This window comes from Suillus clintonianus (genome assembly GCF_016758775.1).
Source record: "Suillus clintonianus strain FC179 chromosome Unknown DEU56scaffold_56, whole genome shotgun sequence".
Classification (NCBI taxonomy): domain Eukaryota; kingdom Fungi; phylum Basidiomycota; class Agaricomycetes; order Boletales; family Suillaceae; genus Suillus; species Suillus clintonianus.
This window is the reverse complement of record NW_024539280.1, coordinates 74,045-96,272: the sequence shown is the minus strand read 5'-3', so window position 1 is coordinate 96,272 and position 22,228 is coordinate 74,045. Positions and strand designations below refer to the sequence as shown.

Here is a 22,228-nt window from a genome sequence, read left to right as displayed (position 1 = left end):
AAAAGTAAATGCGCAACTGTGTTAGATTGCACGCTGGTTCATTCAGGTTCCCGCGAAGATGGGTACTACTCTCGTATACGAGGCTATGCTCCTCTCGTGGGACTATGAATGCCTGAAAACGTGGTAGATGTTCGGGAATTGAAAGAAGACACTTCAATTTAAGTATTGATGACCACACAGTTGGTTGGCCCTCAGCAACAAGACTAAGTATAAGTAAGTAAAAGTATAAGCGATGCCCTTAACCTAAGATTTTGGATGGGCCCAATGCTTACTGTAACTCAATCAAAATGACGGTAGTTACGAACATCAATCCAAGATCGGACTGCAAGTACAAGGTGATTGGACAGAAAACTGTGATCGGCATGGTGGGGTGAAGACCCTTTTGGTAGCTGTGACTGCACACAGCAGGTCCGATCTTTTATGCGTTTTGCCTAGCACAGTGGGAACACATCAGATTTCCGTTTTGGACGACGATAGTTTGGGCTGTGCCCATCCTGGTAAGAGACAAAATTACTGTCAGTCGTTGAGTTTTTACATATTATGGTGCAGCAAACCATTGAACGCATGTGCTAGGGCAAAATGGGCAGCCTCGTGGATGTGCAACACTGTATCGACATTGAGAGGATTGACAATCCACCTTTCAGTTGTTGTCAGTGACTTCAAAGCGCTGCAAATGTACTATTGCTGCACTAGGCTAACCTTCGCGTCCCCGATGGGTTCGGGGTGCCCGCAGCCGTGTCCGGCGCACTGAACCTGACGGTAACACATGTTATCTGTGACGCAAGTTAGTCAGGCCAGAAGAAAGCATCTGAATCGCCCTCACATGAGAGATGTCTAGTGGAGGGTGGGATCGTTAAGCTGAAGACACTCTGTTCGCGACCCTTTAAATCCTGTCACTGCACGCCCCCCATCATGTATATGCAATAAGAGGGATAATAGCCAAGCAGAAAAAATTATTCCCGTGAAAGGCTAGACTGACAACTGCGGGGTTAAGTGATGTCAAGGTCAATGCGGGGTACGGATTGCGAAGTTGGGGCATTAAACTTCGACACGCCGAGCGCCTTGCATCGAGAAGCACGTCAAAGGTGAGCACATGATGCGAAGACATATTAATCTTATCTTGAGCAGCATGGCTGACCCACATCTGAGATTGAGCTGATGACACGCAATGAGGATCGTGGGTCCAAGGGAAAATCGAGATCTTGATTCAGAGTACTTGGGCGTTGAGCTAGCAGCAGTGAAAGGTAACCATCATGGGTTTGACCGCTTCTGCGATGAGCCCTCCAGCTGTCAAATGTGGCACCGTGGAAATGCTGGTGACCGCAGGTGCGCCATCGTGGCCATCCTAAAGTGTGTTAAGTGTGTCTCCATGATGCAAACTTTTTACGTGTGCGAGCTCACCGCGCCTGATTTGCGCCTGATTTGAAGCAGCGTATAAGCAAATTAATTGGCACAGGAGGACGAGAGGACTCCTGATCGCTTCCTCACACCAAAACACCGCACGCCGTAATGGAATTTGAAAGCCTTGCACTCCATTCAGGCATGTTTTGTCAAGCGACCTGCAGTCCGAAATGTGCGTCGCGGATGATGATCTAATGCCAGAAGAAAACGTAGCAGCATCCATGAAACAAAGCATGGTCAACAGAAAATGAAAATTCGCGGGCTTTGACTGGAGTGCATCTTGGGGCAGAAAAGATCAAATACAAAATATCGATGTACTTCAAATCGCCGCAAAACGTACTTCCATGAAACTTTCTGTCGCCAAAACCATCTCGTATTTATTGAAAAGCGATTCCGCGCCTTTCACCTTCCCTATGTGTCCAGAAGGCGTGAAGCCGCCAATCACCTTCAGTTCTCCTGGGAGATATGTACCTCCCGTTGTGATTTGGCTCTGAGGAATGGCCCAAACACCAAAGTTCAGTAATTCCTACATGAACCAGATAGTCCGCCACATCCAGATAATACTGCCCGACAGTCTGCGGTCCGTGACTATCATCAGACAGAGCGAATCGACCATTTTTCTCCTGAATAAGCTAGGCACAGTAAGAACATAACGACCAACACAGCATGACGTTTTGTTACTGACCGCCACCACATCTTTTCCGGGGTACGGCGAAGCCCATCCTTCCTTCTTCAACGCGGCAGCATTGATTTCAAAAAGTGCACCGTACCGCGTAGCTTCTTCGATGTTCCTGATTAACTTGCCCCAGGCGATGGGGGTACTGCTTGAGATCGAGGGAAGGGGTGTAGAGTCTGCACAAATCGAGATGGCCAACGATCTCTGGTTGAAACTGCCGTATCAATTGATGCTGTGCATCGAAGTATGCAGACAAAAAGCGTTCCATCTGATCGTTTCCGAGAATATAAATGCCCTCTTCACCCGAAAAGTTAGCCAAAGCCTTTTCATATGTGACACGATCAAAGTCGATGGGGATAGAGCTGACATGATGGACGGATCCAACGATATAATCGATGCGCCTCTTGTTATCCTTTAGAAGCTTTCGAAGATGATTGAGGTCATCATCGGTAATGTACTCTGTCTCGAGTCCAACTAATAAGGTGATCTGGGGAGAGTAAACCTCCTTCAGTCGATGAGCTTCGTTAAGAAATCTCATGAACTGATTTGTCAGGTCATCAAGGGATAGTTCCCTCTGATAGATGGATTTAGATGTAAAGCCTGGTTCGAGGAGGAGAAACTACCTCCTCTGGATACAGATCTTTTAGCCTGTAGCGGGGTACATGTTCTGTCAAACCATAAACCTCGAAACGTTGTTTGATGGCTTCCAATACAACTTCTTCTAAGGATCCGAGGGCATGCCTACAGAACTGGCCAGAGTGAGAGTGATGACTGTGAGGCATAGCTATTTAATTTTTAACCCGGTGACAAAAGAGAACATTTCATCAAGATGTCTTACATAATACATATTCAAAAGGGCAATGCAGAACCCATCGCGGGAGGCGTCACGAATCACCACGACCCCGCGTGCGTATGACATCGGTAGTTCGCCCGCATGCTACCCCAGATGTTAGATGACGTGTTGGATCCATGCTTGACAAGCTCAGAAATGGGGCATGTAATAATCAATCCACGCAAGGTAGGTGCCGCGCTTGCCGCAACGCTTGCTGTGTACTTCTTCCATTGGACCATGTTGAGGCGCAACAGGACCGCAAGTGATGTCCCTTCAGAAGTATCCGTGCTAACAACTTGATAGGCAGCTTTCTCTCCGTCACGCAACGTGAAACACACTCGCAATTCGGGCTTCTAAGTAGCATTAACCTGAGCAACCCTTACCCACCTCGGATCCGGATAACAGCCTTCGTGAGTCATGTCATCCAGTCGGACACGACGGAGATGGAGCCTTTGGAAATTCCGTAGCCTATCTGACGCATACCGCGCAGTGCTTCCAATATGAATGCCATGTCCCTGAAGTGCATGTAATACACTACAACTCCGTGCTCAACCGAGCATAATCGTGGAATTTTGAACTCAGCAATGACCGAAGTATCTTAAGAGAACTTGAACAAGCATATGAACTAACAGATTGAATAATATGGCGATATCTCCCATACTCGCCCGCTGAGTACTTACATGAGCCATTTACATGGTTCCCATGAGCTTATGTCGAGAGAAACACCGTTACCGACTTGTTGCCGACAGCAAGTCTGTATAGCCCATCAGGTGGCTCATGGCAGCGCTGCAGGCGATGAAATCATGTAAATCATATCTGGCGTGGATGTGAGTACTACTTTGAAAGTCACGTACCGTCTCGCCTTCCTGGCCAGACCTACACGATATGCGTGGGCGCTTTCGGTACATCTCTGAGAACGTGCTACCGTACGGTATTCATTAATGTTTGATTTATAGATATGCGAAACTGTTACCTTGTGATGTTGTCCTAAATTTCAATGGGATTTCGCAGGACCGCAACTAGTTGACCATTAAGCTTGATCTTTGTGCGATTGGATTACGAGTAGGTGAATGTCTTGGCTTTGCTGCCGCCTTACAAGCTACTGCCTTGTTCTTCACTGAGAATTTGACAGCCCAGTAATTGACTGTGTATATACCCGTAGGCCACTGTTCGTCTCCAATTCACTGGGCGCCGGCAACTTTCCTTCGCTTGACAGAACCAAAGCGCATCTGCTACTAGCTTTGCGTGGTGGCTGTGTTCACTTCTCCGAACGCAGCGTCCAGTATATTGGTTGCCCTAGTCGGCTTGAAGAACACCTCATAAAAGTATGAACAGTCGTTGATTTGCAAAAATTGGATTCAAATGCCAATGGTCAGGTCTGACTAATCAATATTAATCATTAGCCCTCACAGCAAGAGTATCTCTTGTCCCTGGCCTCGGCATAGGACTTGATCTCCTGGACCCCAACGGAGTACCGACAACGCTACCCCGCCCGCGACCAGACGCGGTCCGTGAAGGGGCGGCTAAAGTAGGCGGCTGATTCCACGGCATCTTGTTCGCAATCCGTCCTGTCCATGTCTTCCCTCTTTCATCCCTCTCTCGTCCATCTCGCTTTCTTTCAAATGCAGCTCGATATCTCTCGTAGCTCTCTCTGAAGCCCCGGTCAACGCGCGAAGAAAAAATGAGTTCACCGCGTGGACTGTTTGCGGGCGGTATAGGAGCCATGGGAGCTGGTGCATTGGATGGGCGTGGTGTTGGGGAGGGTGCTTGCGACTGGGTAGGTCGATGGAAAATGAAAGAAAAGGGGCTGATGGAGAATGTTGAGCGGAGGGGGGGACGTCGGACATTCAAGTACATGTTGAAATTTCGAAGGGCTTTATTCGCATGAGGAACATATCTGCGGCACTGTCGCTAAATCTCTGAGCGATGAAGATATTGTATGAAGGGCTGACCTATTTGCATATGCAATTTTCTCAACATACATGCCGCTTGCAAAGAAAAGGAGTAGGGCAGTTACAAGTACGAAGAGGAGCCCTGATGCAAAGTATGGGTGAGGCTTTAGGTTCTCAGCACCACCGTAGACATCTGGAAGTACTTTGCGGAGTAGGTTCGTGTATGGTATGTCTAGAAAGGATGTTTGAAGAAGGACTTCGGAGAGTAGGAACGCAATAGCTATCAGAAGATGGAATAAAAACACTATGGATAGGCATTAGCGTCCTCAGCAGCATAAAATGTCGTAAAAGCATACGTTGATACCTAGACTTTCGGCGTTGAAGCTGAGCAGCGTTGGTTTTGAGGCGCTCTTCGAAAAGCAGAAGATCACGGTAAGTTGCGGTGTCATTGGATGGATGAAAAGATGCTCTTGACTGTTGGCGCTGGTTTCTTGAAGTTGGTGCCATTCAAGGAGCACTCGGAACTGGGCCCTGGCCTTGGGTCAGTGGGTTTGCCTTGCAAGGGATTCCATCTGCACGTGACGACTAAATGGAGACGCGACTGCATGCCGGAAGCCGACCTTATGCCGCCTTTGAGTCACTGCATCGTGTTGTTGGTGTCGTGCGAGGTTGAACGAAGCGGGTTTTTGCTTCGCCTCCACCGGTGCACCTCCTTCGCCTCAGATCTAAATAACCATCGTTCTGTCATCGCCGGTGACATCCCATCGAGGTTGACATGATACTTACTACACTTGTTTCTGTCCCTCTGCTTTCGCTGGTCGTTTCGAGTCTTCCAATTTTACTAGTTTCTGAGCTGTAAGTGGTTTCCTTTGCTTCAAAGAGCACTAGTGAGTGACTGTTGTAGGATGTCAGCAGAAACGCAAGATTCTGCGCAAGTGGTTTTTCGTTTGCGTTCATCACATCCAGAGTGAGTCGCGCTGGCATTTATATTCTGAACATTACTGATACGGGCTGATGTAGTGACTTCCAACGCGACGCCCGAACGGACATCGGGATTGTGTCTGCTGCCGCGGATAATGGCTACATTTCATTTGATGCAGTACCCAGGCCGACCAACGTGGAAGGTCTAGTGCCTTATGGTCAACGGATCACGACGATCGGCTCAGGATATGAAGTGCCAACCACGCACGGCCTCCCAGACCTTGTCGCTGACTATGGGAAAGCAGGTGTATTGACTTCTGCTTCTACCCTCTTCCTCATATTCTCATGCGCTATCGCGCTGCTTGCACTGGCCTGTGTAGGCCTAAGACAGCTTGCCACCAAGCACTTGTGTACCCAATTTTTTTGGTTTCATAAGGCTTGGCAAATTCTGCCCTATGTTGAAAAGCATGCAGTATTGTCCACCTGCAGGGGAAATTCAGACTCTGGAACAGCTGTGGCGGTGACACAGAGCATTCTGAATGAGAAATGCGAGGAACCCCTGTATTCCAGTGTTCGCGCATCTACTCTATTGTCATATGTCTCTGTCACCTCCTCCAATGACTTAGAAGAAGACTCCGAGGACGAGAAGTTCCACGATGCTTTAGACATTCTGCCGTCTCTCGGCGTGCAAGACCTTCCGTCCTCTGATTCACCTTCGCGCGATCTTCCTTTACCACCCATCACAACGGCACCTAACCCCGATCATCGATCCACACCCCCACAAACATGTGTACACCCAGCAATAGTTTTTGAAGCTCATGAACCACTTGCACGTCCTTCCTGGTCCGTGCGGGTCGCAACTCCTGTTCCTGCGCCTCCTTCATTGCCGCTTATTCATCCTCGCAGTCGCGCATACCGTGCTGTGCCCGAGTTTGACATTGCTCTGGCGATGCAGCTCAGGCCAGGCCGTGGCATTGGCGCTGACCCAGCGTGGATGGTGCGCTTCTTAATGGCTGTTTTTGGGTGGTTTGCTGTTGCGCTTACCGGGAACCAATAATTCTGGTGCAGGCTGGAATTCTATTTTCCATGCCCGCCGACCCTGATCTGCCACGAGGTTCCGATTTATGGCTGCCCTTGCAGGGCGTAGGGTGCTGTGCTCCCTGACACTTCCCTCTGCATCTCTGCATTTTTTGTCAAGGAATTTACTACTTGGAACATTGCATCAATTCAACCATATCCCGGAAGATATTGGTCTCTATGCCATCAATTGTCTTTGCACATTTTTATATACCTTCCATGACATCCCAGTTGCTCCATAGTAATGGTTCAAAGGTTACTCTCAAAATTAACTTTCTTGACCTCATTTTAACCGGACTCGGCATGCAACTTGCGATGTGGCTTCAGGTTTTGGAATTTCGAATGAATTTCCTTCTCATTACGTTCACGCTCAGTGAGCCTCGGTTTCAACGTTGAACCTTCCCCTCAGGTTGTATAGCTTAGCTGCTTAGCAATCGCTCTCAATATCGGTCAGCTCTCAGACCTGGGCCCATTCGGCTAGAAACGTGTATCGAGGGATCAAAAGGTCTACATATCGCAAGTATTGGATGCTTGGTCCGTCCTCTCTAGCAGGCTACTTGTAGTATTCGTGGCCTGGCCAGGAGACGACGAGTAGCGCTATAGCGCCAGTCGCACCCACTGCGACTGAGCATCACATGTAATCACTGAGTCATGTTCAAAAACTCGGCCAGAAGTAGTAAGATAGTCAATATAAATACTGCATAGTGTAGTACTTGCTCATCGATGTATCGTTTTCCGTTCATTGTCATGGTTTGTTTGGTGAATAAGGCCTAATTATAGTACTCAGTGCTTCAATAGCGCTTTGCTGCTCAGACTCCTGTACACAACGTCTCTGTTTTCGCGGTTCTCTGTTTTCTTCTTTAGACTCAGCGGCTCCCATCCTTACTGTCATTGAACACCTGCAGAAGTTGACTACACCAGCCCAATTCCGTTCAACTTTCATTCAAGCATCCTCCAGGTTTGGCAACGCATTGCACACGGGGAATACGTGTGTAATTCATGGCTCATGATCGAGACACCCTCGTAAGCCTGCTTGAGTCCTTATGAGATGCTGATGTACAACAAAGGCAGTGGGCGAGTGGTTACGACGAGACAGTCGAAGTCAATCAGCGTGCATTGATCGACAAGGTGTTGGCACGATATTCAGGCGAATTCACAGGTGCACTATACCTATTGGTTTTCTTATTTGATCCCACAGCCCTGATGAGTTTACAGTCTTCCGTGAACTTCTTCAGAATTCAGATGACGCACAGTCTTCCGCGGTTGAGATATATTTTGAGACCGAGGAGTATCTGCGACGAAACATCAGCAAGGATACAATGCAACCAGAGGACGGTGTGGGCTTACCAGACCTCAAAGCCACTCCAGTCCGTACCATATCAATGTTACTGCAACTTCCGTGTTTGTTAATTGATCGTTGTAGGTTGCCCAGTGGACCTTTCGGAATAACGGGATTGTGTTTCGCGACGAGGACTGGAATCGGCTTAGGAAAATCGGTGTGTAGTGCACCTGAAACTTAATAATATCAATATCAAACTCATTTTGGATAGCGGAGGGAAACCCAGACGAGGAGAAGATTGGCGCCTTTGGTGTCGGTATGCCCCTACTGAGCTATTAATCAATTTCATTTCCTACTATTCTTGCAGGGTTCTATAGTCTGTTCTCTGTGACTGAGGAACCGTTTGTTATTTCGGGAGGTGAGATTGCCTCCGCGTATCTTTATATCATTCTGACAGAATTAAGGTCACGGAATGCAATTTTACTGGAAGGACAAAACTGGAGATCAAGTATGCATGTTGATTGTTGCTTGATATCAGCTGACGTCTCGAAGCTCCTTGTACGGCGTGGTGACCTGCCGTCTAAAGATGTTCCCCAATCTAATCCGTGGACAACTTTTGAGATGACGCTCCGCGAACAGGGACCAATTCCACAGCCTTTCGATCTAACGCGATTCCTTGCAAGCAGTATCACATTCATGGTCCATCTTCGCTCAGTCAGCGTCTTTCTAGACTCTCATCGCCTGGCCCATCTCGCCAAGTCTCCCGGTGTTCCAAAGGAGCTTGGGTTACCTAAAGTGTTGAAAAATTCCAGCAGTTCGGGTTTGATGAGCGTGAAGAGCGTGCAGTCTGCTGGCGAGCACCTCCTCTTGCTACTAGTTGTCTGTGTACTGATGCACTGTTCTAGATACTCGTATCCGGGCACAAGTCATGCACGCTGTATATGATCTTGGCACTGAGAGGCCTCTCGTCCTCGCGATCGAAGAACCGCGCAAAGGTTCCCAAGGCGGTTTTTTCTCGTCTCTTCTCAGCACTTTTACGTCACACCACCAGGCTGTGCTCGCAAAACCCCTACCGCAAACCCAAATTAAGAAAGACCCCAAGGAAGTATATACTTCAAGCGTCACACTCACAATGTTCAATGCGGACGTAGATGTGAAGCTGGATAAGAAACTTCAGAACGAGCTACACCGATCTACGAAGAAAAACCCACCCAATCACTTAAATTACAGCCTGATTTATGTGGGCTTTTGATCCGCGACCTTGTTTTTGGCTTGCGACTGATTTCTTTGCAGACAGGAAAAGACGAGTACAGTGTGAGTGTGGAAGAGGAGAAGAGCCAGCCCGTATCGTGTGGAAGTGTTTTCCAGGGTCTCAGAGCTGATTTAAATGGGTCAGTACCTTGTTTCTGCTGATAAGTCTCAGGCTGTAACGTCATGCATACAGTGCTGGCCAAGCACATGTGTTTATCGTAAGAGCGATCTCAAGTTATTGATTTAAATTGGCTAAAGGAACGTAGGGGCACGCAACCGGACAGACAACGGGTATCGGCGGCCATATGGCATCTAGATTTATCCCGACGGTTGAACGCGAATCAATAGATTTAGTGTGAGTATATTTGCATTGCTCCATGCATCCATCTGACCATATTTACAGCGACCGTAACGTCGCAGGTGAGATCTACGTGTTCGCCACTGAGTCAATCTCGCCACTGATAATGATATAGTATGGAATAGAGAACTGTTGTACGTTGGCGGCTATTTGTGTCGAGCAGCATACGAGATAGAGCTCGAAAATATTCGGATGCTCTGGAATGGAGCTACAAGTCCATCTAGCACGAACGGGTTTCATCCGGATCCAGAACTTCGCGACTGGTTGCGCGATCGGTTCTTACACGTCCTCAAATTTTTCACTTTCCATGTCTCTACACCTTCTTCCGATGTCGCACGTTTCCTTGAGGCTGCCTTCTTTGGTTGCTCCACTTCGCCCCTCAAAGTCCTTTCGACCACGGGTGTGCGTGATGCCTCCGATGTACGCGCTCCCGACCCCATGTTTTCGTTGTTCCTCAAACACCTGCCCGTCCTTCCTGACCCTGTTCTATCCTCTGCTCCTCTTGCCATTAGAGCTCTGCAAAGCAAAGAACTGATCACAGATATTACATTTTCGGATGTTCTGACACAACTTCGCCAGCATCCGCTCAACGAAGAGGAACTCCTCGCTTGCCTGAAGTGGTGGGTTGGTGTCGGGCAGCAAGATCCAACGCACGATACTAAGCGCGCTCGCACCGAGCTTCTTAATGCCACTATTCTCAGTCTGGGCTCAGGAAAGGATGCCAGGGTGATTCCCCTTTCGATGGTGCAGTACTTCATTCAACAGCGTATGATTCCGCTGGATGGGCCCTTACCCGATACTCTCATGCCTTTGAGCATCACGAAACACTTTACGCAGGAGCAGCTGAGATCTTTTGGGTGGCGGGAATTTTCGATTCTCGACTGGATGCAGCACATCTTTAGGCCAGATGTTATGAATGCTAATCCGGCACAAGACGTAACCAGGTCTTCGGAATGGGCCGAGCGAGTTTTGACCGTTTTAGCTCGCACATGGCCATCGTTGTCGAAGGAGTCGCATGAAATTATCAAGGCCACGCTCGCCCAAAAAATGTGCATTCCGACATCTTCAGGCCTACAAAAGCCAGAGTTGTCGTACTTTCCCAGCGCCAATATATTCAACGATCTACCTGTCGTTACATTTGTGTCCGGTGTTGTTATCAAGGGCGGCGTGGAAAAGCTGCTCTCTTTCATCGGCGTTCGGAAGCATGTGGACCTTCAGGTTGTTTTCGATCGGTCAGCCGTTATGCATAATAACACAAATCAGTCATTCACGTTCCAGCAGGATGGTCAAAACTGGGGACTGGACAATCTCAGACCTGATTATGCATCTAGTCACTATTCAAAGCACATTAACTCCAGATGAGATTACAAAACTTCAGATGACGTCTGCGTTCTCAAAGGAGGGCGAGAACGCTCCTCCAGGAACGAAGAAGTCACGATATAGGGCTAGTGAACTTTACGAGCCATCTGCCACCAATCGTCAACTTGGTTTGTCGATTATCGATTGGGGTGAGAAGACCAAATGGCGAAGTAGCTCCGAAGAAGGTCCGTCTCTTATCTCGCATGTCGCTTGTTTGAAACCATATTTTTCTACCAGCAAAGCTTCTCTATCGGCTCGGTCTGCGAAAAAATCCTCCTCTAGACTTAACCGTCAAACTCTGCGCTTCATCAGAGCCGGACATTCGTTCCGCAGCATTCAAATATCTTATAGACAGCATACCTTCCAGATACCCAGACTACAGACGTGAAAATTTTGGCCATGTTGCTTTCATTCCAGCGGTGAACGACTCTGGACCTCATATGGGAACTCCAAACGAGGTCAGCGGGAACGCTTGTATCATAAATGCATATTCATGTGGTGTGCTTGATAGGTATTTGCATCACATCAGTGGAAGGTACTTGGTTTTTCGGTCGTACATGATGCCGTTCGGGATATCGCAGTAAGCAAACTAGGCTTGAAGGAACACCCACCGGCTACCAGGATCGTGGCACTGCTTGAGAAAACACCCCCTCGAGATCAGAACGTAGCTCGTCAATGGTTTGAGATTCTAGCAGGCCATGTTGCAGGTTTGCTTCGCTTAGTAAACATTGGGGCCTTCCTGACAGTTATATAGACTTCAGTTCATCCCAAATATCGATTATTTCGGGTCTACCGATTGTTCCTACGCAAGTAGAACCTGGCTCCCAGGCCTTGCGTTGGCTCTCCCCTAGCCAATGTTATCTTGGAGGGGCATCGAAGGGACAGTTTCACTCAAAATTGTTCGTCTTTGTGGATTTTGGCCCTTCTGCCAACAGTTTTTTGAGTACATGTGGCTCCAAGCTAGAACCCTCCGTGGAGGAGGTAGCTAGTATTTTGGTCGCTGATCCCCGAAGATTCTACGATCTGGCGGGTGGTAAAGAGAAGTATGTGGCCCAGCTTTCCGCTCCCGTGTACACTCATTTTTTTCAAGTTACCTCATAGAATTGCGCAACCTAGCTGTCAACGCTCGTCTGCTATCCACAGGCGCGGTTGCCCGAATGAAAGTTTCTCCCATTTTGATCGGTTTTCGACGGCAAAGAAAGCCTCGAAAGGAATCAGACAAAGCACTAGACCTCGACGAGGACGACTGGGAGCTGCTTTACGATCTTCGGAAACCCCTGGATGTTGTAATCGCGGACGATACTAATGCTTACCAGATGTTTGGGGAGTCTATCTATACTGCGCCACAGGAGGATCTCCTTGAAAGTATGCCTTTGGCTCTCTACTGAGGGTGATCTAACTCTCCCACAGACTTCTACGCAGCACTAGGTTCTAAACGCCTCAGCGCTATCGTCAAGGAAGACTACAGGGTCAACTCAGAGATGAAGCATAACAAGTCTGCGGCTGACGCTCGTGCGCTCCTGTTAGAGAGGCTGCCATTGTTCCTCCATGAACACACGCATACGCGTACCAAGGTTTCTCTCAGCTGGCTCTCTAACGAAGAAAATTTCAAAGTCAGGGTTTTCGGTAAATTGACCGTAGTAAAATCGCTTTCCTTTGGAGACAGTACTTTGAAAAGGGAGCAGGATGCCTCGGCAGCTGCCAAACGTTCTGGCCATGGGCCTATTGAACTATGGCTTTCAGGAAGCACGCAAGTGGACATGTATGAGTGAGTGTTTTTAAGTCATGTTGAACGAGCTGCAGGTTAACGTGGTTCGTGTAGAGTAGCGACATCGTTGTGTCGCCTGCTGTTTGAGACGGTAAAAGTGAACGATGCGCTCTTGTTCATGACTATCCTTTCGACCGACTTGAAGTCTCTGAAACGGAGAGGTTATAACGGTACGTCTTCTAGTTTCCTCGTTTTTCCGAAAGCCTGATGCGCTGTTTCAGTGGATAAGATTTTGAGACAACAACAGAACGACCGAAAATTAGTGGAGGCAACCAGGAACCGTGTCCCACCAGTGCCTACCTCAGTGTCCGATCCTGAATTGCGCCCGTTGTCTCCCTCACACCGAGCTAGAGTCCCAGGGGGTTGGGATACTTCGCCTCCCAAGGCAGTAGCATCGAAACCATTCTTGCCACCCGCTCCGGCTCCCCCCCTTATCCCAGCTCCACCATCGGGAGAAGACGACTTTGGTGGTGGTACCACTGCGCCCCCTCAACGTACAGTTGACAATGAAGACGTCGGAAGACGTCCCATGATTCCAAATGTAGTGAACAACACATTACAGAACATCAGGCGCAAGATACCTGGCTTCAACAGTCCATCGGAAGAGGCTCTTACTCCCTCACAGGGGCGATCCCCCAATCCGAGGTAAGAGAGTCATTCGTTGGGTGAGAATATATTTTTGAACTAGAGATCTCCCAGGACACCTCCAACTGTGACTCCGCAGAGCAACATTCGTAAGCGTAGAGAAATCCATTCCATACTTGCCAAGATACTTGCCTGACATGTTGCTAGGATCGAATGTTGCGATGGCAATCAAAGGTTGCAGACCAGAGGAAGGGAAGCTGGTACACAACAGACGTGAGATGCAAACGATCAAGGAGTCTCTAGATGAGGGGTATTGTGATGTGTCCGGTCATGTTGCTGAGCTTGATCATATCGGTAAGTAGTGACTTAGGTCCTGATGTTCATGTCGTTAATGATGTGCAGGTGCTATGGGCACAATGAAAATCTTCATTGCTCGGGGTGAGTGTCCCATTGTCCTGCACGATCCAGCATTCACATTGTTTAGATGTTCCCGAACCTCATACCTTCATAAAGAGGAAACATGATTCCCTCGCGCGCTTTATTCACATTGTCACGCCCCTCGCAAACGTGTATAGTCTTCCTATGACTTCACTTCATGTCTTTTACGACCTGGCTGGCGGCCTGATTGCTTTTAATCGGAACGGCAGTCTCTTTCTTAATCACCGCTTCTTCGAGGCATGGCGTGCGTGTGCATACTTGCAGTTCCGTACTCTCATAACATTGTCAACTGTAGATGACCAAGACGTGAAGAATGGAGATGTTAATCAGGCTCACATTTCCTGGTAAGATATCATCACCTTGAAGTTGTTGAACTAATGACCTGCCCCAGGTACTTCACGCTAGCCCACGAGATCGCTCACAACCTCGTGCAACCCCATAACTCTGAGCATGAGTTTTACTTTTCTGCGCTCTGTGAAGCTCACATTGAGAAATTCACTCAACTCCTATCTCAGTAATCTGGCAGGCCTTGAATCTAATACGACAATCACTTTACGTACTGAAAATCGAATAGAATGATCTTTGATCTTAAGTGATTTACCCGTACAGAAAACAGCCTCTGCACATTGGCAATTACTCTTTCATCAGGAAATATTACAGTTCCATTTCGTCATTTCCAAGGCACTTATTACAGAATTAAAGAATTTGATTATGAGGTCTTGCGATACGGCTTGATCAACAAGGGAAGCTGGTTCTTGCTATCAGGGTCACTGCGCAAGAACGGCCTCTGCACGATCGTCGACCTCTTTCCTACATCCGAGGCAGGAACAGCGAGCTCAAACTCGAAAGCTCGAACAAGGGTAAAGAGGAGAGATTTCATTCTGTAAACGGCCGTTATTATAAATGATGGAATGAAAGGTTGCGGAGACATACTCCACTAACGAAAACCGGTAACCAATACACGCGCGCGGGCCACCAAGGAACGTCATCATGTGTCCCCAGACCCCAGGAACTTGGGATGCTACCTCTGGAGGTGATGCCCAACGGTCAGGATTGAATTCTTTTGCATCGGTGCCCCAAATCGCCTCCGATCTGTTGATTGCCAAGATCGGGATAAAGATCGGGTCGCCCTTGCTAACCCTGATGCAACCGCTATGAGATGTCGATGATCATGGAAAGGGACGCTTGCAACGTACTTGATCCCATCATGAATCACTCCATACTTGTCCGTAAAAGGCGTGTCCAACGGAAGGACGTCATCTTTCATTGCGATGCGAATTGTGTTAGGGACGGGGGCGTGCAAACGAAGTGTCTCGCGCACGACCGCGTCAAGATACGAGAGCGCCATGAGTTCGTCCATGGACGGAGCCTCGGTCTCCACCGTCGAGAGTTCCTCCCGGAGCTTGGTTTGAATGTCCGGGCGTAAGCAGAGTGCATAGAGTGCCCAAGTTGTTGCGGTACTATCCGACTGTGTAAGTGTGAATTATCCTCTGCAATAAATGGCATCCGCACCTTGTGGTCTCATGTCCTGCGACCAAAAAAGTGGGAACCTCTTGAGTACACCATCAGCACTCTGCATGTTATTAATCTAAATGACAACATACGCGCGAGCACATCCTCGTCTGATATCCTCTGGTTCTCCGGGATATCAGTTGCCATATTAGCACGGACAAGTAGACTGAGTAAATCGCGCCCTTGAAGACTGCTCTTCTCAATGGAACCACCTTTTTCAATACCATGAGAAGATATAACAGCGGCTTTAGCGTCATGCAAGAGCTGGCTGCCGATGCGACCCATCGTTTTTTGGGCTGCATCTATTTTGCGATCACGATCAGAGGGCTAGAGAGGGTCAGCGACAATTTGCTGTCAGGTCGCCATGATGCACTCACGATCCATCGGAGCAATGGGATCCATGCCTTAAGCATGGGAATGATGCTAATCTGCTGACTGGCAGAAAACATAACTGAGAAGGCCTGATTGAGTTCATTCGGTTTATCGGTTGCATTCAAGGCGTCAAACTCATAGTTGAAACCTACGATACTCATTCGGTGTTGCTCGGAAGCTCCTTCGGATAAGACATACCTGCAAGCCCGATGACGTCCAACGTCATTTTGCTCAGCCAGGGCATGATATCTATCCGAGCCGTGTGTTCACTCGCAGCGGTCATGGTAGACCAGATGTCTCGAAGCTGAAAGACAGCGACGTCGAAATCCATATCTAGTGAGAAACAAACTAAGCTTACCTTGATCGATTTGTCGATGAAGATGTCTGTTAGTGCGCGAATCTGAGCAGGTCCAAATGCGGGGTTCTTCAGAAGACATGGTCAATTGGTTTCAAGACAAACAAAAGGAAAAGCCGTACCATAATCCGTCTCTGAGAGATGCCATCAAAATCATGACATTGATATGCGTGCAAAAACATACCTGCTGACGATGTTGAGCCCCTTGAGACTGCCATGAGTATAAGTGTGGATGTCACACAGTTGGGATCGCACCTTCAACAAACAAGACACCTGAGACAGTATCAGACTCTCTGGGATAACAGTAGACACGCTGACTCGCACCTTCGCCTAAAATTCTAGAAAGATTATACCGGACTTGTGACGGTTTCTGGTAATCACTGCTATGGGTGAGAACATGGTTCAGTGCACGAGTATCCATAGTGAACAGTCGGTCTGACTGACAAAAGAAGTTCAGACATTATAAGTTTTGTAGCGCAGGAGGAATGGACATACATAGAAGAACCCTTTGTATTTCAGAGTTGTCCCATGCTGCTTCACCCATTGCTCGTGAAGCACTGAGTTCTCCTGTGAGTTTTCAATGAATACATCATCATGGTTAATCCGATGTATCACTGTACCGCGTTGAAGATGTCCTTCAAGTTCCCATATATCCAGCTTGTTCCTTTGGGGCCTGGTAATGCGCGTAGGGGCGACCTTAAATTGCGCCAGACTCGCTCTCCTAGCTTCCAACATCCGAAGGCAACAAGTACAGAGCTTGCTGAGAGAACAAGTTTATAAAGGGTAGGATTGACCATGCTGAGGTAGATGAAGTTGCTCTTCGCAATCGTCGAATTTTCTAATCTCCTTTATGTATAGAGATTGCTTCCGCCCGTAGTAATTCGTCAATCAAATGAGCATTGTAGAGTGCGTGCGACGTGCGCTGACGTGCGCGTCTCGCCGAAGGCACTGAGTACACAGCCGTACTAGCGGGGGCCGTTGTCATGGACATGCCCAATTCGCAAGGAGCTACAAATAGGCTACAATGATGCGGCCCACGGCCAACAACTGGACTGCGTATCCTGAGTAAGAAACGTCGTACCTACTTATTGAAATTAGTCGACCGGCCCGGCTTCTTCTCGGCCCGGGATCCTGTCCATCCCCTGTGTGAACAGAGCCGCATGTTATGGCAGAAAACGAGCAACAACGTTGTCACGATTAGTACATGTGTGTCGTGCACTCATATCATGGGCCACCTTCGTAGATAATTTCTTGTCACTCCTTCAAGCTCTCTGGATGATCCCTGTCCTGCTAAAATGATTTCTTCTGAACAGTCACTCCACTCGTTACATTTATAAGCCTTGCTCTGGCCGAGGCTTTATTCATGCCATTCAGCCCCGAAGCTCAGTGACCTTGTCGTCCCTACTGAGAGGACGACTGGGTGCCCAACTTCTCAGCATCCCAAACACTGCGACTGTATCGCAATCTGTTACGCTCGGCCTCACAAAGAATAGAACTGTAGCACAGTCTCCCAGATGAGTCCTTCTTTCTGTATTGGTTGCATGCCCTTCAGTCAGCCAGGCCTTCGCTACCTGCTCTTTGTTTGTGTGTAGGTATTAAACATGCTCCTACCTCATAGAATTTCCTTTTGTGTGTACGATAGGCTAGCCGCCAGATCTCACAGAATACACAATAAACTTCTAGAATAGAGTTTAAGCGTTTCGTAAGTACGGATCAATTAAAACTTGTTACTGTACCCTTTGTTTGAATACACTGCCTAAGACCCTGAATCTGATGCCGTGCACCTCGCACAAACATTGAGAAAAGAATCGTGTGAATACTGACGATCGAAAGCCAGCCAGCGACAACGTTCTCCGCGGCCTGTTTCATCCTCCGTGATTGCAGCGGCGGCGACTATTTGTGATCGATGCTCGTAAAATTGTTGCACAGGTTGGACTTCTTGGTTTTTGCGTGTCTGCTAACCTTTGCTGTCGAACCTGATTATCCTTTATCGTTCTCTAGTCCGCGCGGTATCGTGCCCTCGTCAACCTGACTTGGCCCCATCAAGTGGCAACTACGAGGGCACACCACGCTCTGGCAGCAAGGCCATTAATAGCTATAAAGATTTGAACGAGAACGATTCGCGTTAGACTCGAGTCTCGAGCAAGGCTTACTCACGTGTCCAACTATGTCACAGGGTGTAGATGAATGGTCATTTCGGCCGAGACCACGGTACCATGATGAGCCTATGTAGTAGTATCACCGATAATATCTCAGGAATCAGGACGATAGTAGGTCTTTGAACGCCACAGCTGCGGACTGCAGTGTGTATCTCAGTGGCAGATGATATTAATATTGGTACCGGAGGGCGAGTCTTTGCCATTAGTTCTGTTTGCACATTTCACACGCCCGAATGTACGTACATGCGCTCAATTGTGGATCATCCGCGTGAAGCAGTTGACCTCGATGGTGCGTATTCTACATCATACACATGATTAATAGGTTGCTGACGGTTTACTGGCGCGTATTCCACGATGTTTCCTACGTCATAAACTATTCTTTTCCAGTCATATCCGGGTCATCATCAACGGTGGCATCGTTCCCCTCCATGGGATTCGCACGTGCACGAATGATGCCAAGCACGGAATATGCACACTCCCCGTACCGAGGCTCAGCAGGAGACGACCCGGAAGATGGACTGGGCGTGGGGATGTCATGGAAACTGGGAGGTCCCCTAGGCAGGCAGTGGAATGCGATGACGGTGGGACTGCCACATGTGCAGAACAGTGAGTAACTGTGAGTTAGATGGGAGGACATAAGTTTCGCTGCGTTGCACATTACTGTTAAGTTCAGCCACTCCTTAAACACACTGTTGATATTTCGCATTCTCCTTGGCAGGTGACTGGCTATGGCAAGTTGACACTGTTTTTCAACTAGCCAGTGCCAACATTGATATGTTTAGTTCAAAATAAAAACGATATCACAGTGCCTATGACCAATAATGTCCGTTAGCTTGACCTCAACATAAGCGAAGGATGCTTTCATTGGCACCAAGCCAGAAAATGTGATATCGACATATACTTCTCCCGGTGCGCATGATCGACAGGCGTTATCTCTACTAAATTTGAACGTTTGACAAGGTCCACATGCAGGTCTCCTCAGTCGTGTGAGAAGTCAACCTTGCCTCGATGTCTTCCTTGTCACTGTTATCACTCAAGTGACCTCTGGGAAATGCTCCGCTCGGGGCTACTTGAACCAAGCCCATCTTGTCACCCACTTATCACTAGGTGCGAACCTTCCGCTTTCTCTCTGCACGAAAAAATGGGCGCAAAACTACTTACCCTCTTCTGGGCATGCCTAGCGCTAAGCAATTCCTTCTATGTCTCCCGAGGAGTGGTTTCTGCGTCAATCACAACGCCTCTACCCGATCTCTACGAAGCATCTGTGATCGAGCTCCAAGCGGGCCTTACCTCGGGACAGTTCACGAGCGTTGACCTGATAAAGGTCCGTAAGCATGCTAGCAGTCTCTCATAGTCACAAATCGCCTGCGATGATACTAATGGAGTTGTGGATATGGCTGTACATTTTTGTTATGACAGGCATATTTCGCCCGCATCGAAGAAGTTAATTTGCAAGGGCCAATGCTTCGTGCTGTGATTGAGACCAATCCGTCTGCGCTGCAGGAAGCTGCACTGCTGGATGGTGAGCGGCTCACCTACGGGCCACGGAGTGCGCTCCATGGGATCCCAGTGCTTGTGAAGGACAACATTGCGACTGTAGCATTTGAAGGTACGTTTCAATGATGTGGGGTGGGAAATCGATGGTGATATCAATGCACGAAGGAATGAACACGACTGCAGGGTCATATAGCTTGTTGAAGTCCGTAGTTCCGAACGATGCAGGTGTAGTGAAGCGATTACGCAAGGCAGGAGCCGTTATTCTCGGTACGTTTTCTGAAGCCACAGGTTAATATCAGAATTCAACACACAGTGTCCCACTGCAGGCAAGGCAAACCTGTCCGAGTGGGCACACTTCCGTGGGAACATTGCCTCTGGATGGTCAGGTCGTGGAGGACAGTGCACGAATGCATATTACCCAAATGCCGATCCGTGTGGTTCGTCGGCTGGATCTGGCGTCTCTGCATCTATCGGCCTGGCTGCTGTTACTCTCGGGTTTGCTCTAGTTCACTCTCTCTTGTACTTGAACTTTGATTGATATGAGAGGCAGGACGGAGACGGACGGAAGTATCACATGCCCCGCAAATCAAAATAATGTGGTAGGCATCAAGACCACAGTGGGATTAACATCCCGTGCTGGGGGTAAGTCTCGTCTTGCCTCGTCTTATATCAAGTTCACAAACTTATCTCCAGTCATACCGATCTCCGAGCACCAAGACACAGTCGGTCCGCTCGCTCGCTCCGTTACAGATGCTGCCATCGTCCTTTCCATCATCGCCGGCCCAGACCCTAACGACAACTTTACGATGGCACAGCCGATGCCTGTCCCCGACTATACCATGGCACTCAGTAACACATCTCTTGTTGGTAAGCGCATTGGAGTGCCTCGCGCAGTCTTCTTGAACGACAGCATGACCGGCAATGATCCATATGTGAATCAAGTATTCGAGCAGGCGCTGGAGACACTAAGGGTTCTTGGCGCGACAATTGTAGACCCAGCTGATTTGCCTTCGGCGTATGAAATCTACGAGTCTAACAATGAGACCATTGTCTTGGATGTTGACTTCAAGGTATTCGAGCACAGTTAAGATATTCAAAAAACTTGGTGCTAACACTTTGATTCGGAAGGTGCAACTCAATGCCTGGTTTGACAGCCTCGTCGCAAACCCATCAGGGGTGGCTTCACTTGAGGACTTAATCATGTTCGACAGCGTCAACCCAACGCTCGAAGAGCCCGCGGGATACACAGACCAGTCTATGTGAGTACCCTTGTCAGAGCACAGCCATATTCACGGAAAATAATCACAGTTTGATTGAATCACAAGCGACTACTGGTTTTAATGCATCTTATTACCAATCTCTCGCGTTTGACGTGGAACTCGGCGCTACTCGTGGAATTGATGCAGCCCTCAAGATGTACGCTCTTGACGCTCTGGTACTCCCTGCACCAGGTTACACGACTGTTCCTGCAGGTTCGTACTGAAAATCTGCGTGTTATCTATGGGCTCACACGCAGTGCTCTCGCAGCCATCGCGGGATATCCGATTGTCACGGGTAAGTGATCTATCTCTCCTATGTCTAACTATTTGATTAGTTAATGCTCCCGGTGCTCAGTGCCTTTGGGTTTCTATCCAGAGAATATTACAATTGGCAGCGCTGGGCCCGAGACTGTGTATCCTGCTCCAGGCGTCCCAATTGGACTTTCGTTCTTTGGAACAGCATGGAGCGAGTATAGCCTTGTCAGTTTTGCATATGCCTACGAACAGAAGACGCAAACAAGGCTACAGAGGAAAGCCTACCCTGCAGCAATTCCAACAACACAGTTGGCGGATGTGATAGGGAAGTAGTTGTCACAACTGTGTCCTGAGATGGGTTTGCCATTTACCAAACTCTCCCTCAGTTGTATGAACTTCGAATATAAATCACTGCTTTTTGATTTGTCATGTTCGAATACATTGGGTGCCTGTCCAACGCTGCCGAAAACTCTGTAAAAATGACAAAACGCCATATATACCATTCCAGGGCCCAAAGCATACAATGATGAGGAAGAAGATTCTCGTCATCCCGGCGTGATCCAGTCAGAACTATTTGTGGAGTGAAAGTTGCCCACTAAGGATTAGACGTGACTAGTCGTGACTAGTCACTGGTAGAGCTATATCGTACGTAACGCAAACTTGGCTTATGATCCAACATCCTGTTTTTTTATCCGTACGTTGTCCTATTCCTCTGGTCCTGCACCATGAATTTTCACACAGGCAGTGGGTTAATGGCAAGGGACTTGGCTGCCATGACGTCACATCACGATCAGACCGCGCAGACCGCGCAATCAGAACATGCGACATTCCAAAAGGCGCTTCGGACCGTTCGACATGCTCATTGGGCCCGAGAGTAATCGAATTGCTAGAGATTGTCAGTAGCCGACGTCCTCGCAGAAAACACAGCACTCATTTCCATACACTGCCCTAATGAAGCGGGCCAAATATCGCCTTTAGCTGT

General features: G+C 48.4%; 8 protein-coding genes across 8 annotated transcripts; 3 read left to right on the top strand and 5 right to left on the bottom strand.

Moving 5' to 3' along the window:
• Nucleotides 1-538: 538 nt before the first annotated feature.
• Nucleotides 539-768, bottom strand: DEU56DRAFT_740231 (uncharacterized protein; the record flags this gene model as incomplete). The annotated part of the gene is made up of 2 exons (XM_041348792.1): nucleotides 539-637; nucleotides 700-768. The coding sequence occupies 2 exons, from the start codon at nucleotides 766-768 to the stop codon at nucleotides 539-541; spliced, it is 168 nt and encodes a 55-aa protein (XP_041206500.1).
• Nucleotides 769-966: 198 nt separating this feature from the next.
• On the bottom strand, nucleotides 967-1,868 carry DEU56DRAFT_460073 (uncharacterized protein). The gene is made up of 2 exons (XM_041346335.1): nucleotides 1,402-1,868; nucleotides 967-1,345 (listed from the first exon to the last, which is right to left on the bottom strand). The coding sequence occupies exons 1-2, from the start codon at nucleotides 1,634-1,636 to the stop codon at nucleotides 1,116-1,118; spliced, it is 465 nt and encodes a 154-aa protein (XP_041206499.1). The 5' UTR covers nucleotides 1,637-1,868; the 3' UTR covers nucleotides 967-1,115.
• Nucleotides 1,779-2,859, bottom strand: DEU56DRAFT_872226 (Polymerase/histidinol phosphatase-like protein; the record flags this gene model as incomplete). Its single annotated transcript, XM_041355764.1, has 4 exons — nucleotides 1,779-2,033; nucleotides 2,087-2,192; nucleotides 2,224-2,651; nucleotides 2,701-2,859. 4 exons carry the CDS (start codon nucleotides 2,857-2,859, stop codon nucleotides 1,779-1,781), a joined length of 948 nt encoding a protein of 315 aa, XP_041206498.1.
• A 1,442-nt stretch (nucleotides 2,860-4,301) lies between these two features.
• Nucleotides 4,302-5,308, bottom strand: DEU56DRAFT_740251 (uncharacterized protein; the record flags this gene model as incomplete). Its single annotated transcript, XM_041348796.1, has 3 exons — nucleotides 4,302-4,806; nucleotides 4,862-5,105; nucleotides 5,158-5,308. 3 exons carry the CDS (start codon nucleotides 5,306-5,308, stop codon nucleotides 4,302-4,304), a joined length of 900 nt encoding a protein of 299 aa, XP_041206497.1.
• Nucleotides 5,309-5,706: 398 nt separating this feature from the next.
• DEU56DRAFT_954122 (uncharacterized protein) lies at nucleotides 5,707-7,257 on the top strand (the record flags this gene model as incomplete). Its single annotated transcript, XM_041359202.1, has 2 exons — nucleotides 5,707-5,768; nucleotides 5,822-7,257. The coding sequence occupies 2 exons, from the start codon at nucleotides 5,707-5,709 to the stop codon at nucleotides 6,777-6,779; spliced, it is 1,020 nt and encodes a 339-aa protein (XP_041206496.1). The 3' UTR covers nucleotides 6,780-7,257.
• Nucleotides 7,258-7,798: 541 nt separating this feature from the next.
• On the top strand, nucleotides 7,799-14,355 carry DEU56DRAFT_914561 (uncharacterized protein; the record flags this gene model as incomplete). Its single annotated transcript, XM_041357632.1, has 27 exons — nucleotides 7,799-7,822; nucleotides 7,871-7,958; nucleotides 8,015-8,166; nucleotides 8,223-8,295; nucleotides 8,350-8,394; nucleotides 8,446-8,496; nucleotides 8,543-8,586; nucleotides 8,631-8,898; nucleotides 8,984-9,318; nucleotides 9,372-9,469; nucleotides 9,523-9,547; nucleotides 9,596-9,684; nucleotides 9,733-9,749; nucleotides 9,803-10,919; nucleotides 10,969-11,231; nucleotides 11,284-11,504; nucleotides 11,558-11,753; nucleotides 11,801-12,089; nucleotides 12,137-12,411; nucleotides 12,457-12,814; nucleotides 12,869-12,984; nucleotides 13,036-13,459; nucleotides 13,514-13,548; nucleotides 13,607-13,753; nucleotides 13,802-13,837; nucleotides 13,884-14,181; nucleotides 14,229-14,355. 27 exons carry the CDS (start codon nucleotides 7,799-7,801, stop codon nucleotides 14,353-14,355), a joined length of 5,211 nt encoding a protein of 1,736 aa, XP_041206495.1.
• Nucleotides 14,356-14,365: 10 nt separating this feature from the next.
• Nucleotides 14,366-17,129, bottom strand: DEU56DRAFT_459891 (cytochrome P450). Its single transcript, XM_041346334.1, has 14 exons — nucleotides 16,697-17,129; nucleotides 16,572-16,643; nucleotides 16,401-16,515; nucleotides 16,332-16,349; nucleotides 16,261-16,280; nucleotides 16,199-16,210; nucleotides 16,080-16,145; nucleotides 15,920-16,025; nucleotides 15,727-15,869; nucleotides 15,442-15,676; nucleotides 15,350-15,389; nucleotides 15,034-15,297; nucleotides 14,771-14,977; nucleotides 14,366-14,718 (listed from the first exon to the last, which is right to left on the bottom strand). The coding sequence occupies exons 1-14, from the start codon at nucleotides 16,871-16,873 to the stop codon at nucleotides 14,547-14,549; spliced, it is 1,647 nt and encodes a 548-aa protein (XP_041206494.1). The 5' UTR covers nucleotides 16,874-17,129; the 3' UTR covers nucleotides 14,366-14,546.
• Nucleotides 17,130-19,376: 2,247 nt separating this feature from the next.
• On the top strand, nucleotides 19,377-21,579 carry DEU56DRAFT_740247 (amidase signature domain-containing protein; the record flags this gene model as incomplete). The annotated part of the gene is made up of 10 exons (XM_041348795.1): nucleotides 19,377-19,559; nucleotides 19,655-19,844; nucleotides 19,898-19,999; nucleotides 20,059-20,227; nucleotides 20,283-20,374; nucleotides 20,426-20,802; nucleotides 20,861-20,991; nucleotides 21,041-21,204; nucleotides 21,260-21,286; nucleotides 21,347-21,579. The coding sequence occupies 10 exons, from the start codon at nucleotides 19,377-19,379 to the stop codon at nucleotides 21,577-21,579; spliced, it is 1,668 nt and encodes a 555-aa protein (XP_041206493.1).
• Between the last annotated feature and the right edge of the window lie 649 nt (nucleotides 21,580-22,228).

Coding starts and splice junctions, on each gene's coding strand:
- DEU56DRAFT_460073 (XM_041346335.1), bottom strand. CDS start 1,636: ATGCTTTGTTTCATGGATGCTGCTACGTTTTCTTCTGGCATTAGATCA. Junction 1,346..1,401: donor TCAGGCGCAAATCAGGCGCG/GTGAGCTCGCAC, acceptor AACACACTTTAG/GATGGCCACGATGGCGCACC.
- DEU56DRAFT_459891 (XM_041346334.1), bottom strand. CDS start 16,873: ATGGTCAATCCTACCCTTTATAAACTTGTTCTCTCAGCAAGCTCTGTA. Junction 16,516..16,571: donor AATACAAAGGGTTCTTCTAT/GTATGTCCATTC, acceptor TTCTTTTGTCAG/TCAGACCGACTGTTCACTAT. Junction 15,870..15,919: donor GGACGTCATCGGGCTTGCAG/GTATGTCTTATC, acceptor TGAGTATCGTAG/GTTTCAACTATGAGTTTGAC.